Raw genomic sequence first — 20,316 nt, forward strand, 5'->3', positions numbered from 1 at the left:
AGCCTGGGACAGAGCCGGCTTTCGCTGATGTGTTGAAATAATTGTGTTGATTTCAGACAGACTGGATGAGCAGCCTGGAAAGAGCATGGTCGGGATGGCGCAGGATGCCTCGGAACAAGAAACCAGCGAGTAGAACGGAGAGGGCCCCAGGTGTGGTCGGAAGTCTGCTGCTCTAGTTCTACAAGCACTCACTGCTCAAGGGCTGTGTGACCTCAGGCCAGTTCCTTCCCCTCTCGCTGCTTTCATTCTGACACTATTTCAAGAGAGCCGTGAGCACTGTGCTTGTGGTGCGAGTTACAGGAGACAACGTGTACAGAAGCTTTGTATGTTCTAAAGAGCTAACACCGCAAGACAACCTTCCAGAGATCTGGAATAATCCAGCACATTTTAGGGGTAGGGATGAAAATGAAAAATATGTCGTCAGTTTTAACTTCAGTTTTCATACAACTACACAAGAAATGCTTTGATACTGATTCTCTTCCTCTTTATATGAGATAGTTTGTTCATATGAAAGGCCTAGCTCCACCCACCTTGCTAGTCAACCCCGACCCCAAACCTGGGGAGAAATATTAAAACACTGGAATGAGTTCCCTCCCCCCCACCCCGACATCTCACACATAAACACTCCCCTCCTCTCTTCTCCCATCCCCTCCGCTCTCTCCCTTTCTCTCCCTCTCTTTCCCTGGCACATGCACACAATCTCAGATCTCCTCTCAGAGTCCAGTGAGGAAAGAAACCTTAATTTGCTTTCAGAGACGGCACAATCTGAATGCTGCTTCTAACCAAGCAGCACAGCCTAGTAAACAAATAACTCACAGATTTGAAACAATTAGATTCAAACCATGTCACACAACTCATTAAAGAGGAGGACACTTCCTATTTACCTCACTTAGTTAGGCTTGTGTAGCTAAATAAAGACTGACACTTCATGAAGTGTTATTAAGACAAAGGAAGATAACAAATTTAGGCAAGAAACTCTCGCTTTTGGAATTTGCTTTCGACCAACCTACCGGAGCCTTAATTTCAGAGATCTTTGCAAGAAGGGCCTCCTACTGACCCCAAATGTTATTCTGGAAAAGGTTCAGGACTCATATGAACAGTCTGTGTGTATGTTGCAGAAACTGCAAGAAAGGACAAGGGCTGCGTCATACTAAATGAACGACTTTCAACTGTCAGCATGTCTTTGACTATAAAATCTGTAATAATTCCCAAAATAGCCATCTAGTTTTAACAATTTTTATTTGATAAACAACAAACGCATCTGTATACGAATGACCAAAAGATCGTTACTCTGGTGAAATAGTTTTGCAAATGTTACAAGCATATTCACAATGCTTTCAGGCCCTTTTCATTTCCAAAAGAGAAAAAGTAAGCTGCTGAGAAAAAGAGTAATATAAATAAAAGTATGTAATACGGTATAGTGCATTCATTTTGTCCCCATTTAAAATCTGAAAATAAGCAGTTTTACAAAGCCAAAAGTGTTTTCTTTTCTGAGCCAAATTTCTGTTTGAGAACTGAAGCATGCCATTAAAGGGTTGCCTCAAACTTTAGTTACAGAGCCAAAATAAAAATCCCCCTCCTTAAGATCTTCTATGCACAGAGTACTGGCTATTTGTTTCATAGTAAGTATTTGGCTCAATATGGCCTCTCTGATTTAAGAAACATATACTAGGCCCAAAAGGACACATTTTTTTTTTTTTTTTTTTGTATTACAAGAATGTATCATTAACAAACAATCTAATTACAATAAATTATATAATACTGAGTAAGGCTAAGGTGGCTGGGACAAGGAAATGCTATATTCTTAGAAAAAAGTATAAGATCACCGAGGCATTCTAAATGAAGCTTAAACAGAGGCATTAATATTTAAATGTTACAATTGCCACCTAGAAAAAAAAATCATTATTGATAGGCCAGCCCACTCAAAACCAATAATGTCATGAAAACACATGCCCTTGTGTAATTTGGCAGAACAGGCTGCTCTCTGAATACAATGGACCTTTCTATTAAATGGACCTCTTCATCCTTGGCATTTTATACAAAAAAAAAAAAAGGGAGAAAGAAAAAGAAACAAACATGACACTATAAAGTCTTCAGTTTGAACTCTTTCACCAAAAGTGCAAGACCTAAAAGATATGTTAGAAAAGTAAAAGGTATCATTTAACAAAAATGAAAGCAAGACTGACTATCCAAGAGGAAAACTATATTGAGATGCTACCGCTTTTGTGTAACTATATCAAAGAGCAACAGAGCCCTCTAGTGGACAAAACATATAAATAGACGAAGACATTTCTCTTTTAGGTTAATTTACAGGAAATATGTAGAACCCCTTATTTCATGGCAATTACTATGTCATTGCATTATGTAAAAGCAAAATACCAAATTATTTAAACTGGGCATTAAGTAAAACAATTTCCAAATTTTCAAACTTTATGAAACACTTGCAATCTTAATTAGGATAGAAGTCATATTTTTAAATATTCTCTTTAAATTATGATTTTGAAACATTTTGTCACTGAACAATAGCTTGTATAACCCTCATTTGTCATGCTGGTACTATAACAAATAAATAGAAATCTAAACCTAAATGCAAATACGAAATTCAATTGATCTCATGAGACCAAAAAGTTTCAGTCAAGATATGGGGGAGGGGGGGTGGTGTGTGTGTGTGTGTGTGTGTGTGTGTGTGTGTGTGTGTGTGTGTGTGCGTGATATATTATTCTCTATATATTATGTATTAATATTTTAAATAACTTTTTTATATGTGATTGCCAAATTATGAGATGAGGTTCATTAGAATATTTCAATTAGTCTCTTCCTTTAGGAATATATATAGCTTCTCAAATATCATGATCATGTAACTTCCATGTATATTCAATGTCTAAAAATATTAAATGTAAAATGGTTGTTAAATTCATAAGGTACTAATTCTCAATTTTCATGTAATATCGTTCAAGGACCTTTCTCAATATTGTCAAAATCTCAATAGTTTCTCAGAACAAAATAATTTCAAAGTCATTTTATTTATAATACATGGATATATTTTAGCATAAAAGAGAAGTGGTCACAAATGTTTTTAATTTAAAATGGGAGTGTAAATTCCCAAAAGGTTAGATTATTTCAGAAATTTTTCCTCTACTTAATGAGCACCAGGTTCTTAAAAAGATAAATGCCAAGATCCCACTCGTTTGAGTCTTGTTGACGATTATAAAGGAAATTGTAATCAAGCATTTCAGGATCCCAAGTGTAATGATCCCAAAAGAGTAAGTTTTAACCACAAAAATGACTATAAGTTAACTTATGGCCTCAGATTTATGGGACCTTTTGGAATAACTGAAAACAAAGTCAACAGCATGGTTTAGGCTAGAAGGCAAAATTCAGTAACACTAGGTGTGGAAAAGAAAACAAAGAACTGAAGGTGTAAAGGAAACTAGTCTAGTTCATAATTGTGAAGTGAGGATTTACAATCTTAAGAATGAATACACTTTTCTACATGAAGAAAAGTAATTTTCTCGTATTACTGTGGAACTGGTAGAATTTACAGCAGATATGAATTCATCATGGTGATGATTTGTAGGCTAAAAGAATATAGCAACTATACTTCACACTGTAATTGCAACACATGATTTAGGAACAAGACCCCGAGCTCTAAAAAATGGGCTCTCTGCTAAAACAACCAATTTCAACATTATACTGTAAAAACATCTCAGGATTCCCACATGAAAATCTGGTATATTCATTTGTTTCAAGGGGAACAAATTTAGGGGTGACTTTGATAGCTTGAGCATGTACTTTTTACATCTCAAAATATGTAAATTTTGATATTTAAGTGTGTGTGTGTATGTATATATGAAAACATACACCCACATATACATATACACACATATATACACACAATTATTAGAATCCCTGTAACAAACCTTAGGGAGGTGATTATATAGCAAGAATACCAAAAGAAAATTGAGGTGTCAGTCCTAAAATACATTTTACTGGTATATACCAAGGTGGCCAGATTGTATTTGGGGAAAAAAAGTTTTGTTCTTGTTCATGGATCCTCTGGTTCAAAAACCAAAACTACTGTAGATTTAAAATCACAGCATTTGAAGCAGCCCAGCTTTATGAAGGTTCAAAAGGTGAAAGGAACTTTACGTCCTTACTAAACTCTGAAAGGGATTTAATAATCACATTTTATCCACTACTAGTTTAAGATTATAAGAAGTTATATCATCATTATCAATGAACATTAGACTGAAAGTATCTAATTTGCTCATAATTGTTAATAGTTTTAAAATAGATGTTTGACAAAACCTGGATTTCACTCCTGAAATCTGATGATGGTATGTATCTGTCTGCTCATTGAAACAGTCAGCATGAATTCCATCAAATGTCCCAGTCAACAAGAAACAGTCAACAAGGTAGTCCCACATTCAAGCATTCATTAACCCATTAGAAGAATGCTGTCTTGGATGAGTACATGTCAGCCCTCAGATTCAAGAAGGCAGCATTGTATGTGGAACTATTTCAGTACACTGAACTATTTCAGACAAATTAGCTTGATTGACAGGTTGAGTCTAGACAAGAGGCTATGGCATCTTCCATGATGGGAAATTCCCTAGCCTGAGGAATTCCCTCTCCTGAGACTTCGCAATAAGGTTTGTATTTAGTGGTCACCATGTTGAAGTCATTTCCATTCATTTTTACCAAATCAGAGCCAACAAGCCCCTAACTCCAGGGAGCTGTGAAACACTGCCTCTTCCTGCTCAGTGCTAAGCTGAGCACCGACAGAAATAAATTCCTCCCTTGCCTCTACTGGTTAGCAGGCGGGACTGTGGGGTTCCAGGCCTCTTGGTCTGCTAGAAGCTTTGGGTGAAGAGGTGACATCCCCCTGGATACTGAGATGCTGATCTCCACACAGAGAGGTCCACAAGCTACAGCTTTCAATCTACAAAGGTCTTCAGGTTCAGAACGCTGGCTAAACAAAGGTCAAGGAGAGAAGAGTGTTAGTTTCTGAGGAGGCAACATCTTAATAATGCCTGCAGCTCCCTAAAAAGGGGGGAAACAGAGTTGAGGCAAAGGGTCCAAGATACTGGTGGGACGTCCCCAACAGTTACATATGATGTGCTGCCACAATCTTCCTGTGGCCTGGGGGCAACCGATTTATGTAAATTGTGTTGAATTTAGAGAATGTTGGGTGATCTTACTTTAAAAGGGATTAGATCATCTAATGCAGGGGCTGGCAAACTTTTTCTGTAAAGAGCCAGATAGTAAATATTTTAGGCTTTGCAGGCCATATGGTCTCTGCTGTAATTACTCAACTGTGCTAGTAACACAAAAACGGCCACAGACAAAATGGAAGTGAACGGGCATGGTTGTGTTCTAACGAAACTTAACTTACAACATCAAGGGGCAGGTCAGATTTACCCCGGGGGCCGTAGTTTGCCAACCCCAATCTAGACAGCTGAATCCAGTCCACAGTGATATCTAGCTACAATCTTTCAACCGTAAAAGCAAAGATTTCACGAACTCATGATGCTTCATTCTGACAGTTCCTCAAAATCCTTCTTCGACCATAATCACCCTCATCTTTTCAAGTTGAATTAACCAGGAGCCCCTCCAAACTGCCTTAGTAAAATCAAGTATTAAAAATTCAAAATATAGCTCAATGTCACTTACAGCCAGGGGAGGAAGATGACAGGACAAAATCTGCTTAGAGGTCACTTTCAAAGGGGACAGTGTCCTAGTACAACCCAAAATTCACCAAGGAAAGGTGTTCCCTCTCACTACCGGATCGTCCCCTTCCACAAGAGACAGCCTCACCAATAGCAACTCCAACAAAGCACTGCCTTGTGGGGAATTAAAAAAAAGAACCACTGGAAATATCAGATTTGTGAATCAGCCTTTGTAAAAAAAATTAGATTACCTATGTTTTCAGTCGTGGAGCCATCTCTCTCAAAATAAATACTGGTATGTTTTGCTCCAGCCCTCTCTGCCTCAAAGAGAACAGACGTTCACTAGGCTAAACATTGGAAAGCTAATACATAGAAAATGGGCTTCCCTGAGTGGCAAAAGAAAAGTGAACACCACCACCATGAAATCTTTGATGGAAGATGACTCTTGAATGCCCAGGAGTCTTGAAAATGAAGATGCCCGATTCACTCTGCATTCAGCTATTTGATTTGAAATAGGCAGAAATAAAATGGCAATAGTAATTTATAAACTGGCGTATTTCACAGTGCAGGAGAAGGGAGGACTTTATCTAGAAACTACAGCCTACTTGGGCAGGGGAGCTTTCTAAGGCAGCCACGCAGGATATAAAAGCTAACTTCGTTACGACGGAAACGAAGTGCCTATCTTCAGCCTCTTTTCTTTAAGCCTGATACCACTGCTGCGGAGTGCAAGTTATTTGCAAGGATTTGATTGCCTGGGATGTTCAGGACGATATTATTTCAAAAATTAAGAATAAAAATCTCCAGCACTCACCTAGATGTACGCTTCTCAAGAGTGGAAGGGGAAATGGGGTGAGGTAACGGTGCTACAGGCAATTTCTGAGGGAACGTTCGAGCTGGGGAAATAGCAGGGGGTGTCTGAATAGGAAGAGCTGGTCTCCCTAAGACCTTCCCCAACATGCCTTTCCATCCTGAGCTTTAGGATTTGCTACCGTATCTGACAGGACCACAGACACCTACTTGCAGAGTCCACAAAATGGATTATTGGACCTCAAGAAGGAACAGTCATCGAGGCCAAGTGGGAGCTGTGAAGAGGCACAGAGTTTGGGGCTTTCCTCAAACAGGTTCAAGGTTCATTCTGGTCAACCACGCACTTATTCTCCATGCTTCAGAATTCCGCCCTCCTTCCAACCACAACTCAATATCCAACTCAACGCAGCCCTTTGTAGATTCTGTTAGTCCACCTCCATTAGTCCTGGATTACAGTGTCAGAAGCCGGATGTTGCAAGCCCTGTCAAAGGTCTGCTACCTAACGTCAGACAGAGCAATGTATAAACACTTATGCAGAAAATCACCAGTAGTCACATACCTTATCAAGTGAAGAAAACACAGTCTAGCCAGAAGATTAAGGAAATGAGATCTTTCAGTTAATTTTCTGGTTAACTGAATGTTAAGTAAAAAGATATTTTACTGAAGTCCTCAAGTCCTTATTTTGTCTGAATTATGCTACACTGTATTGGTCAACACCCTCACATAATAGGAGTCAATGCAATCAATGTAACAGATTGTTTCTTGGATGATTAAGGACTCAGCCATTATGTTTAATAGAGCATCATCAGTTTTGATTATCAATGATGAGCATATAGACTTAAACCACAAAAGTTCAGAAAATTGGACTGAACATATTCTGAGCCCAGGATGAGGTCTCAGAGGTGATTTTAAATAAACCCCTTTCAATTAAAAAAAAAAAAAAAAAAATTCATTTGCTTCTTTGCCTTCAAAGACAAGTACAGCCAAAACTTCTGCTCTGGGACTCAGCATGTTAAGTTTTAGATCCCGTGCTGTAACCAATCCTCTGAGAATGTATTTTCACCTCCCATGCTTGAGCTGACGATGCTAGGACATGTTTCTGGAGGTTCAAGAAGGGATCACCGAAAATGAAGAAAGACCGAGAAAGGAGAGAGCACAGGCCATGTACAAAGGGGGGAGGAGACAAAGCTTATGAAAGAGAAGGCCAACAAGGGAGGGGCACTGAGGGGATGGAAGCAGTCGAAAGGACAGAGAGAACTTGCCAGAAGACAAAAATGCAATTACATTTTTGTCTCCATACACGAATCTGAAGATGCTTGTCCTCACTCAAAGCAGTTGGTTCTTACAGACTCAGATAGTGATGGAAATGGACCACAGCAAAATAAGAATAAAATCGTATGGGGAGTTACTGTACAAGCATCTGCTTTGCGGCTATTGCTTTAACAGCCCATGGTGATAAGACAGTCACCGGGGTTTGACACTAGCAATTAAGAGGGTTAAGTTAGAGGTTAAGGCAAGGACTTATTTTCCACCTTTATAAAGAAACAAGATCCCGTACCCAAGGGAAAGGGATATTCTCAGTGACCACCTGAAACCTGCAGTATCCTGTTCCAAAATCATGACGCATTGTTATTCCCAATATTCCACTACCAATCCATTTCAGTTTGAACAACCCAGGTAATCGGAACACGTCGTGCACCACACAGACCAAGTGAGAAACTCTCAGACAGGGCCTGTGGTCTCTAATCCTCGAACACTGAAATAGCTACAATCTTTTGCTGAGTGTTCAGCTTTCAGAGAATTCAAGGTCGGCCCCTACACAGCCCTCCAAGATGACACTGGGATTTTAACAGAGAGCAGGATTTTAATTGAACGATAGCTGAAAAGACTATAATATATTTATAAATCAGAGAATCACTATACAGGCTTTCATGATAGAAGTCACCAATAATAATAATAATAATAATAATAATAATAATAATGACAACAACAACAACTGTAAGTAAATGACCTACCTATTCCTGAATTAGCTCCAGTAACTATAACCACTTTGCCAGTGAGATCCCGGCCCTGGAGTATTTCCATGGCTGTGGTGCTACCATCGTATCTCTGTCTGGTTGTTGGTTTTGTAGGATTATCATCCACAGTAAATGCCAGTCTTGGGTCCAAATAGGTAGTTCTCTTATTTATATGGCTGCAAAGGAGAAAGAGTAAACCCACAGCAGTGAGCATAGGAATTTATAAATACGAGATAATGCTACAGTTTAGGCTAGGCAGACCCCATTGTTTATGTACTAAAAAGGCTTATTCTTCATCCCAGAAAGAACTAAAGTCCACTTAGTCTACCTTCTGGCCTCTGGAGGATTACATTCCTGCCTGGAAAGACGCTCATCCACTCCTTTCCTTCAGAATTGCCTATAAGATGCACTGTAACATACAATAAGCATTGCCTTGTATCCTTAGATCTCAAAAGAGAAAAAGCTTTGCTTTTTTTTAATTCATATAAATGTGGCTATAAGATCTGCCACACTCTTTTCAGTAGATTTCAATTAAATCTCTTGGCCTAGTGCAAGGGCCTAAGAAGATTGGCAGAGAAGCAGAACACTCAAAATGAGAAAAAGTCTTAACAGTAAATACGAAACTGACCACCTACTAAAATTCTAATGATTTTCATTTTAAGACTCTATTCATACCTCCTACATGCACTCTAACTTTGATTCGGAGGTGATCTAAATCTTGTAGAAACAATATTAAAATATTCCGGTACAGACGGATTAACAGGGTACTCCTTATGCAACAGAATTTATTCTTCACATTTTAAATGGATTCTTGGGATTTGCGATAAAGACCTCAAAATACTAGCTTAAAAACTATTAAGAACTCTCCAGAAAGAAAGAGATGAGATTTCATGATTTGTAATGTATATGTGTAAAATTATATACAGTTTGAAATCTAAACTCATCGCCCTATAAATACTAAGACCCAAGAATAATCCAACTTTCATTTCCATTAGAACCAAAGCTGCCAGATAAGCATTTTGACTCCAATGTTATACGACATGCTGTGCAGAAGCCGGTTCATGCTGGCTTGCAAGAGCCCAATGTGCACATTTGTTCCCAACTCCTCAGTGACTTCACCTTGGGAGCCTGAACTAGGCTGTGGTGAAAGTATTTACACTGTGGAAACAAATCTGGGCTTTTCCCCCTAGAGAGCTATTGTTAAACATTTGCCAGCACACCACTGTAACAGGCTCGGGAGGCAACATGACCAGCCGGGACAGCCGGGTGCCAGCTTGCCTCCCTTGGGGCACTGTGGGAATGGAATGAGCTAATACTACAGGTATAAGGTGACAAGAATCACGCCTGGCTCACGCTATTTGCTACACAGGTAGTTACTACTGTTGTTTGTTATTGGCATTTACTCTAAACATAGTTTTACAGACAAGGATGCTGAAAACATTATTGATAATTATAGATAGCCAATAATGGGACTTTAACAACATCGATGCCCAACAAGTAATTTGATAAATTACAGTATATCCGTACAAAATAATTTCTATAGCCATTAAACATCTTTTTCTTGAAAAAACATATATGAGAAAATGCTCAGAAAGACATTATGTGGAAAACACAGGCTACTAAACAGTTCACACAGTACATTCCCATCTGTCTTTTTTTTTTTAAAGAAAGTGTGTGTATATAAAACCGATGGGAAGAATAAAAGCAAAAATCATTAAAAGTATAACAGTTACTCCTGCTAAGATTACAGTTATATACTATGTCATTTTCCCACAGTCAGTGTATATTATTCTTATAATAAAAATTATTAAAAAACAAAATCGCTGAGAGTAGTTTCTAGGTAGACACTTACTCAACAAAATACACTTGTCCGTTCTCATCAGTTTCTTGCTCCCATCCATATGGCAGATCTGAAACACAGGAAAGATTGACAGGTCTACATATGGCAGAGGTGGGGGAATTGAAGCCCAGGTCAGAAGCAGGCTCCATGCCCTTCCAGCCCCGGCCCCCTAAGCCGATCCCACCAGACCAACAGCTGTCACTTTGCCACTCTCGGTCACGTGGGAGTTGCAGAAAGCCCATCACCCCGACTGGACTCCACATTTCTTCCTCTTGCTCAGAAATAAAACTCCACTTCATTCTTGATCATTCTTCAACACTCCACTCCACTCTTGCTTTTGATGAAAACCCTACTGGTTCCTCCAATCAACGTGAAATCTCCCTTGAATGAACTCACAGAAAGTAACTTTACCAACACCATCTGGACGCTGACTTGTGATGCCTCTTGTATGGTATTACAGAGCTGTTTCATTTTTTGTCATGGGTACATATGCTATATTGTCTCTTCCCCTAACCATCAAGGACCTCCTTATACTTCTATTCTGTCAGTCACACACTTGCTCAAAAGGACCCGTAAGTCATGGCCATGTTTGATGGAATTCCATCAAACACTGATATATTTAATTCCATGACAGAACCAAGAACAAGTTTACCAACAGCGCAACTATAGGAAAATCTAATAAACTGTGAGTCAAAGGCCCCTATTATTTTAACGCTTTGTTAGATTTAAGACCAGAAACAAATCATCCTCATCACTCTACCCCAAGATCACATCACCTCCTGCTAAATCCCATGAGCGATGCAGAGTGAGAGGCCTGTTCCTTGATGGTCCCCTATTAGGGAGCCTTCCCAGAATGACACTACCACCTTCACGCCTTTTTTATTTTTCCTAATACTTTAAATAGAAGGTTCTTTGCTTTATGACAACAAAATACAAACCTCCTGCTATTCGTTTTCTTTTTCCAGTTTTCGGATGTTCCCATTGAGTCTTCTCCTCAGTGTGACTATTAAAAAAAAAAAAAAAAAATCCACAAAAATAAATAAATAAATAAATAAATAAATAAGTCACACTTCTAAAGCAATTAAGCCATTGTATTAAACATTTTTTTCTCTCCCAAATAATACTATCTCTCAAGTAGTAAAGGCAGACATTCGGAAAGAAGTAGGGCATAAATGTCACTGTTTGCATCCAGTCACATTCCCTACGTTGGAAGCAGCGGCAACCTGTGGAAACGTGCTGAAAGCCTGCCTTTACAAGCTGGCTGTGAAAGGGGAGGAGGGAGGGGGAAGAGGACCAAAACCTCAGAGGAGGTCAACTTTAGGAAGATCGTTGAATCACTCCAAGTATCTAGAGAGGTGTTTTATTTTTGTTTTCATTTTATTCCAGAATAGATTGACAAACTTCAGTCTAATTCATAATGCTAACATTTACGTATTATTTAACAGTAATCTTTTTTAATGTTTATTCTTTCCACAGATATAACTTTAAGGTGTTTTTGAACTACTGTACCCTAATTGCTTCTAACTAAGAATGCAGGAAGACGGCTCCATAGGTCACCTAGCCGTATGCCTTTGGTCAAGTTACTCAACTTTGGGGCCTCAACTTCCTCATCTATGAAATGGAAATAATCCTAGTACTGACCTCAGGGGAATACCATGAGGATACTGTATAGAAAAGGTTGAACACAGCATACAAGAAGCCCTCAACAACGTTAGCTATGATTCTGAACAAATCGAATATACAAACTGGTCTGATTTCTGTGTCAAACTTAGCATTTCATCTCAGAAGCAGCACACAAAGTTATCATTAAAACTGTGAGCCAATAACAGACTAGAGACACCTGGCAACAGGTGATTAAAGTATCAAAGAAAACATAAAATTACTTCATCAGGGAAACAGCTGGATGTTGCAAGAGGCATTCAAAGGAGAGGATGGATTTCTTAAAACGTCACATACCCATGCCAGAGTAGAAAATATTATTTAATCACTAACATCTAGATGATAACATTTGAATATTCCTTCCCTATCAATTATTTTAAAGAGAATAAATATAGAGAGCATGAATTTGCTGTAAAATTTTACGAGTTACAAGCCAGGTCTTTTCAGGAACTGCTGGGTTTTGTTCTGTTTTTGTAAACTCTCAGTGGCCGGTGCCAGGATGGAGTGGGCGGGCACTGGACTCAGAAGACAGAAGACCTGAGCTCCCACACTGCCCGTATTCAGTCCCTGGCCACACACCCACCCCAAGTTGCTGCTGGAAAGGTAAGAGACACCATACCTGTGACAGTGATGGGTGAATGATGAAATTATTGTACAAGCATAGGGTATCAGTAGCAAGGACCAACTCCTACTTGTACGGCACCACCATGAAATCCTACCTGCAAAACGGGAAGCCCTGACTCCCTAGTAAGGATAACCTACCCGTGATTGACACGACTCCTGCTTCCTGCAAACTGACAGGAACAGCAATCACACCCACCAAACACTGGCAACAACATAAAACTTTCCTGCTCTTTGCTTTGCCAGGCCTCATGCTTCTGCAGGCAAATTTACAGGTGTCATCACATCTGCCTTTGCCTGACATTAAAAGTAGTTTTCACCCCACAAGCACGCAATCAAACGAGCTTGGAACCCAGCTCCAAAAAAACCTGCCCTTTAGAATCCACAAAGTAACCCCAAGAGAGGAATGCTGACACTCCACAGCAGGTGTGCTGGTGACTAATAGAAGTCCCAGTCCTGCCTCCAGATGAAACCCTCAGACCCCCAGCCCCACGCCTGGCCGACAGTAGGCGCCCAAATGTAAGCATGTGGAATGAATAAATGCTTTCCAAAGGAGCTGGAAAATTCACTCAGAACATTGGTTTTTCCCATCCTGAAAAAACAATACAAAAATAAATAAATAAACATCATCACATTGTGTTCTTTGACAGAAAATGCCTGAGCCAGGGTTTCTTACGCACATGCCTGCCACTTGGGGCGCAATGGTTCTTTGCTATGGGGTCTGTCCCATGCATTGTAGGATGATTAACAGCGTCCCTGGTCTCCACCCACTAGATGCCAATATGCCACTCCCTGTAGTTGTGTCAATGGAAAAGTGTCAACTGTCCGCTGCAGGGCACAGTGATCCTGTGAAAGGGTCGTGGGCCTAACTGAGGAGTGAAGCGAGGATTCTAGAGCCTGATGCTCATGTTTTCTGGCTCACCCACTCGCTAGCAAGGTGCCCTTGGAGAAGTTGTTTAACCTCCCTGTGCCTCAGCTTCCCTATCAATAAAATGGGGATAATAATAGCACCTCCTTCTTCAGGTTAAAGAGGAGTTAATGTGTGAAAAACTAAGAGCCATGGCTTTCACATAGAAGTATTATTTTAAATTAATACTTACATACAAAAATTAATTAAAAGGTGTTCTTTCTAATTGTAACCTAAAATGACTTTTTGATGAACAGAAAATTATGACACGTCTCCAAAGTGTTATCTTATTTTCCCTTAAATAGAAGCCTTCTTTTATTTTATTTTCTTTCAATAAGCTTTTTGTCATTTAAAAAGATAATTAACAGTGACCTTAATTTAAACCAAAAGGGTCAATATTAAATTCATACCACATTACATGGATATCATTTTCAAGTATGTTCTTCTAAGTCCTTTTGTTTTTTTTTAAACACAGTTTCTGTAAATTAACTGGGCGACCCAGAGCTGCCCGTGAGGAGAACCAGCCCTGTGGACAAGGGAACCATCCCTCCATAGGGCAAGGCCAGCTGGCCCTCTCGCTGCCAAGAGGCCTGGGCTTCAGAAGAAAAGGGGGATGCGATGGCAGACCCAGGGAAGCCCAAGTGACTGCAACTACAGCTCCCATCACTGAGACCTCATCCTTCTGTCCCCGTCCCCTGGTTTAGGCAGAGGGGCTGCTCTGGACTGTGCCAGGGGGTGATAAAGGCCCTCCAGCTCTCTCTGGTGACAGGTCTGCCCTTAGTGGCAGGAACACCCCCTTTCCTGGGAGCCCAGCCTGGTGGCCCTGAAGCCGTATGATGTGTGTGCTTGAGGTCTATGGGTGCACCATGGGGCATGTGGGGAAGCACAAGGGAACACAGAACCCACACAACAGGAGAGGGGGAGGCGGTAAGGGGGCTCCACAAGACCCCAGACATCTCACTGGGGCTACAGCCTCTGTCCTTGGGCAGGGCCCTGCTGCAATGGAAGGAAAACTATTTGGAAACAGGAACTACTCAAAGGGGAGTCTTCTGATCCCCCATTCGTGAAGGTTCCCAAACCCAAAGAGAAGGATAAGTGACCTTCTAGAGTTAGGAGGGAAAAGAAAGGCCATGATATTTGTAGGTCAGGAGAGATCAAGGAGACTGCTGGGAATCCAGGGTTAGGGTCAGTCAGAGGTGTCCTTCAGCCCTCAGCACCAAACAATAGAGGGCCAGTGGGGCTGGAAAGAAGATCTGGAGAGATGGTCAGGAGCTCTGGGAGCCAACCAGGCCTTGTTACCATAGTCAGTATAAACAATGGGGCCAGAGAGGCCAGTTTGAGACCTAAAACAGTGGTGGAGGCCTGAGGGGGGGAACGTGGCTTTTCAGACAACACATATGTGCACTGCATCCCCTGGCCATCGGCTCCCCACAAGTTCTCAGAGGAACTGGCTGGAGTGCGCAGATCTTATTTCGTGAAAGGAGAGCCCCAAGCCTATACAACAAACGCCACGTAGCAAGGAAGCAGGTGGAAAAGGCCCGCCAACATATGGCAAGCCACAGGGAAAAGGCAGGGCGCCTCCACACCTAACACCAGGCTCCAGGTAAACCTGAAGGGAAGCCATGAAGCTTCTGGGGTAAGTGAGCAGGAGGAGGATGTGGGCTCCAAAAGCAGGAAGCAGGCCGTGCACTGCTTTGCATTCCCAGCGCCCAGGAAGCCACCTGCCCACAGAGGCCTGCAGTGAACTTTGGCTAGATAAATTAATTTACTCATTTGGCGTGGATTTATTTTACGGTGCTAAGCACTGAGGATACAGAGGTGAACAAGAAAAGGCCGCTGCCCTGATGAAGTTTACAACCCAGGGAGGGAGACAGAGCGATCAGAGTACGGCTAAGATAACTACAGATGAGGCTGAGTACTACGAGGCAGGTAACAAGGTGCTGGGAGGAGGGCGCAGGGCTGGCAAACAAGGGGAAGGCCTCTTGGGCAGTGCATTTAAGCCCAGCTCTAAGGGATGAAAGGGCCCTCCACACAAAGACAGAGGGAATAACAAACGCCCATTCAGGAGCTGCCTGGAGCCCTGCGACAGTCCAATGGCTCCCTACTGCTAGAACTGTCCCTTCAATTCTCCAGAGCAGAAACGTCTTTCTAAAAGTCACAAACCCAATATTACTCTCTGGCGCCAATCCTTCAGTGGACCCCTGCGTCGTGAGGACAGAGCCCCAACTCCTCCACTAGGTACAAAACTGGGTCCTTCCTCCCCTGCCTCAATCTTCTCATCTCCACACCTCCACACAGGCCATGCGGGGGGCTCTATTTTGTGTCCTCTATCCGAGCTGCCCTCCTGCCCCCTTGACCACCTACTTCTACTTCTGCTCTAAGGCACAGCTTAGGTCATCTTACCTGAGATGCCCACCTACCCAAACATGCCGGCTGCTAGAGAAGAGCAATTGCTGCTCACTACACACACTGCACTGGGACTACCTCACTGCATGTCACTCATTTAGGGTGACAAGTGGGTCTTATTTATCTCAGTACAACCAGCGCCCAGCAAAGAGCCTGGCATATGATAAGACTCCCGTGTGTCTTGAATGAATGAACTCAGCAAGGTCTCATTTTGCTGTTTCTCTGTCTACCAAGCCATCAAAGACAGCAGTGGTTCACAACCTTGGGTAGACTACAAACACCTGGGAAGATTTACAACATCTTCCCAGATGTTGTAAGAGGGGACAAACCAATTAAATGAGAATCTCTGGAAGTGGAACAAAGGAAAGATATTTTTTAAGTTTTCCAGATGTTGAAACTCACTGGTTTACATCCATATTTCTCAAAGCCAAGGGATAACCTGCCTCACCTGGCAAATTTAAAAAATAGATTCCCCACGTTAGGTGTCGGCTATGTGAGGGTCTCTGTGCAGACATGAAATCTGTATTTATGACAGTCCCAGGTAATTCTAATATCAAGCCTAAGGCGGTGCTGTCACAGCTGCAGGGACAGCTGGAAACGCTAACAGTTCTTAAGCTGAGTACTTACTAAACTTGTGTTAAGTGTTTTATGTACACTGCCTGAACTAAAACTCTCTTATCGACCCATTTTACAGATGAGAAAATTGACTGAGAGTTCTTTTAACTGCCCAAGGTCACACAGTAAGTGATGGGAGAAAGGGTCTGCTAGTGTTTCCAAACTTCCCCAGGGAAACTATAATGAAGCTGTATTAGCTCAAGTATATGTACACACATATACGTATACACGTATACATATTAGGACATTTGTTAAAAACACATACACCCAGATCCCCACCCCAGACCTTTGAGGAGGGGGCTGGGTATGAGCATTTCGCGCCCCCACCCGATTTTTTAGGGGAGGGGATAAGGCCCCTTTGCCATCATTGCACCTTGCAGCGCCGCCTCCTGCGCAGCAGAGGGCGCGCCTGGGCCCTGCCAGGTGACCCCGGCTTGACCCAGGGACCAGAGAGTGGACCGGCCCCTCTCCTCAGGACCCTGCAAACCATCCATCTGAAGCTCTCTATATCACTGCCACTTTGCCTGTCCTCGCCAAGCTGGAGAGCAGGCACGCGCCGTGCCCTACACAGGTGGCGTTCAGGGCAGCGCAGTGTCCCGAACACGTCCGGCCGCCAGATTCCAGGTGCGTCCCACTCCAGGTGTTTCCCAGGCCCGGCGGCCCCACCGCAGCCCCCTTACTTGGCATAGTAAACCCAGCCGTCCTTGGTGGTTCTCTGCTCCCAGCCCAGGGGCAGCTCGTCCTCGCTGTCCGTGTCGTCCAGGCCCGCGTAGCGCAGGGCTGCCATGGCTGCAGAGGAGGCGCTCGATCACAGTCGCTCGGCGGCCAGCTGCCCAGTCTCCACGCTCAGGAAACTCACTCCTGCTTCAACCAAGCGCCGCGCGCGTCGGAACCCAAACGCTCGCGCCTGCGCACTGCGCCGCCCAGAGTTGCTCCATTGACTCGGTAGATAAAATCCAGTTTCCGGAGTTTATGCAGCTGCTAGCGTAAAAGGGGCGGAGCCTAAGAAGAACGGCGGAGAAAGCGCAGAGGAGGTTGCACTGCCGCTCGGCTGGAAGCAAAACCCGGTGAACACTATGTGGCTATGGAGATGGAGCTGAGCTTCGTCATCCTCCTGGCCTCAGGGAAGGGGCGTGGGCTTCCAGTCACAGGCCAGGATTCCTCCCGTTGCTGGGCGACCTGTAATCACGTCCTCGTTAGTTTGACCAATCCTGCAGGAGCTCTTGCAAGTGGGAATCCTGGGAAATGTAGTCCAGGCCCAACCGGATTAGACCGTGGAGTAGACAGGAAGGATGCGGATGCTGGTTTTCTGAGCTCTAGCCTCTCCTTATTTTAGGTCATTGTGAAGTGTGAACGTTCCTGCTAAGAAACCTTGAAGAGTTTTCCATCACCCAGGCAGAATCACAAACTTTGTTATGCATGCAAACACAGCGTTATAAACCTTGGAGATTAAAAATGCAAACCTCACCTGATTACCCAGTCCTGCAGAAATCTCTTCCAGCCACAACATGGCTTTGTTGATAATAAAGGGCTAACATTTAACATTTATTTATCGACATACACCTGACTAAACTGACAGAGCACCACATCTTAATGCTTCTTTCTATTGCTAGTGCTTATTAAAATACCAACACCTACAAATTAACTAAATGAAGTAAGTGAATGAATGAATGAATGAATGAACGAATGTGATTCCTTAGGTTTGGCCCTCTATAAATCAAACTAGTTTGACACAAAACTCTGAAGTCCTACAAATACCCTATAATGTCCTGTGACAAAAACCAGAAGCATATCTTCAACTTGGCCTTGCCTAAGGAGTTTTCCAGAACATTCCCCCCTTGGAACTTGCTCTACAGCTCAGCATTACAGGGAAATTTGACCTTGATTTCTCTGGCCTAAGTCTCAGAAGAATGCAAGCCTCTGTCAGAAAAACTACGTATTTTAAAGGGGGGAGACAGGGAATACTGCTTTTTGTCTTCAAGTCCTGAAATTGATATTTTTTGAGATTCATGCTCTGTATGCTTTTTAGAGGAGAGACTCACTTTTCTTTGAAAAACCGAAAGCTTACTTAATGAAGGCATGTTTTAATTTTAGCAGGCCCACTATCCCATCTCAAACCTATTGAAATATCCCTCTTTCTAAATCCATGTGCATTTAAATAAGCTGCCATTAATCTGCTGCTCTTCTGCTCATTCCAATTTAATGCAGTGCCCCTGTCCCCCAAGCCAATTTATTCCTTTCATAGATATGAATAGGAAATTAGGTCACAAAGTCCCCTAGTCGTGGGGAGGGAGTAAATGGAGTCACACCGAATAGCCTCAGTTTCTCCAATTATTTTCTCTGCCTCTACTCAACTTCTCAAGGCCTGACTGCTTAGATTTTTATCTTGGGTTGCCCTTACCAGAACCTCTACTGGCACCTGTGGCCTGTGACTTGTCACAAAGGAAGTGTTATGGTATGGTGTCTTCTCCAAACTGGGTAGTGGTCCCATTGGTAGAATTCTCAACTTTGGGGCCAACCCTCTGTTCTTCCTACCACGTTAACAATTCCCTCTATGCTTCTCCCGCCATGGACACCAGGGCTTCTCAACTTCAACACTACTGACATTTGAGGCCAGGTAACTCTTTGTTGTGAAGGACTGTCCTGTGCATTGAAGGATGTTCAGCAGCATCTCTGGTCTCAACCCACAGGATGCAGTAGTGTCTCCCTTCCCACAGCTGTCACAACCAAAAATGTCTCCAGACACTGCCAATTGTATCTCAAGTTGGGAACCACTGATCTATACTGACAGTAAGCCAGGAAATTGCCAACTTGTGAATCAAACACTGAGATTTATTTGAGGCACTGAAGAGCCCATTTTTGGCCAGAGATTCACAAGGTGATACTCAGACATTGCTGGTGCTGACTGCCATGTTCTTTAGCGTTGCCTGAGGGCAGCTGCCTCTCCAATTCCTAGTCCATCCACAGGTGAAAGACATGGACTGAGAGACAGTGGTCTGGCTGGGTGGCCCAGACAACAATAATGGTCCCAAATGGCTGTAATGACTTCATTTTATTCCTCTTTTCCTACACCTTGTCTGTGGCTCTACTAGTTTAAAGAAGTAAGACATGCAGGCATTTGGGGACTTGCGAGAGTAGGCATGACAGATTTTAGGATTTACGAGTATGTCTTTGGGGATCAGTGAAACTGATACTGCTTTAGTCATGCTTGCTCGACTGCAAGCAACCGAGACTCATTCAAAAGTGTATGATCACGGGGTGCATGAGCTAAATTAGGATGTCAGGAGGGACCAAGGTAGCCCAAGGACAGGCTGTTGTTTTTCTCTCGTGGGTTTCATGGTCTCTTGCTCCCCCTCTCCCTGCACATGAGCTACAGTTTTCTGCTTTCTTTTTACTGGCCTCCTCTATTTACTCATAATTTCTGCTGCTCCCCTTGGACTTTAACTTGCACGTGGCTTTTACTTTGGTCTTACGTCGCTCTGTCAGAGGGCAAGCCCTGTTTAGCCTGTAGAACTATTATGGATTTAAGAAGCCTTAAGTTTGGGAATGAGCCCAGGTCTTCAACATACGCCCCTAAGAAAGACTAGAGAATGGTTTGTTTTTATAAAGCCAAGTGAATCACATTGATTGTACCATTAATAGTAAAGAGGTTAAAATTTGTTTTCAATGTGTGATTATACAACTGCACACCAGATGGCCCTATCTGCACAGGATTTTAAAGACGAAAGCCCAATTCCTGACGAGGACGTCTACATGTAAACCATCTTTTCTTTT

At 42.5% G+C, this 20,316-nt stretch overlaps 1 protein-coding gene and 1 long non-coding RNA gene across 5 annotated transcripts in view; both read right to left on the reverse strand.

Annotated features, from left to right (window-relative positions):
* The window catches only part of WWOX (WW domain containing oxidoreductase), a 913,630-nt gene extending 896,001 nt beyond the window's left edge, over positions 1-17,629 (reverse strand). The window contains exons 1-4 of one of the 4 annotated variants that reach the window (XM_019710992.2): positions 17,223-17,623; positions 11,273-11,337; positions 10,347-10,404; positions 8,492-8,670 (exon numbers count right to left, since the gene is read on the reverse strand). In XM_019710992.2, coding sequence (XP_019566551.1) covers positions 8,492-8,670; positions 10,347-10,404; positions 11,273-11,337; positions 17,223-17,329 — 409 coding nt within the window. In that variant the 5' untranslated portion in view covers positions 17,330-17,623. Of the gene's footprint in view, positions 1-8,491; positions 8,671-10,346; positions 10,405-11,272; positions 11,338-17,222 lie in introns of all 4 variants that reach the window. The other 3 variants (XM_074314543.1, XM_074314544.1, XM_074314542.1) reach the window with 3 other exon arrangements.
* LOC141567482 (uncharacterized) lies at positions 1,223-8,460 on the reverse strand. The gene is made up of 2 exons (XR_012490123.1): positions 6,687-8,460; positions 1,223-4,972 (listed from the first exon to the last, which is right to left on the reverse strand). It is a non-coding gene; the product is annotated as an uncharacterized LOC141567482 (long non-coding RNA).
* Positions 17,630-20,316: the final 2,687 nt, after the last annotated feature.

The sequence above is a fragment of the Rhinolophus sinicus genome, linkage group LG11 (genome assembly GCF_036562045.2).
Source record: "Rhinolophus sinicus isolate RSC01 linkage group LG11, ASM3656204v1, whole genome shotgun sequence".
Classification (NCBI taxonomy): Eukaryota; Metazoa; Chordata; class Mammalia; order Chiroptera; family Rhinolophidae; genus Rhinolophus; species Rhinolophus sinicus.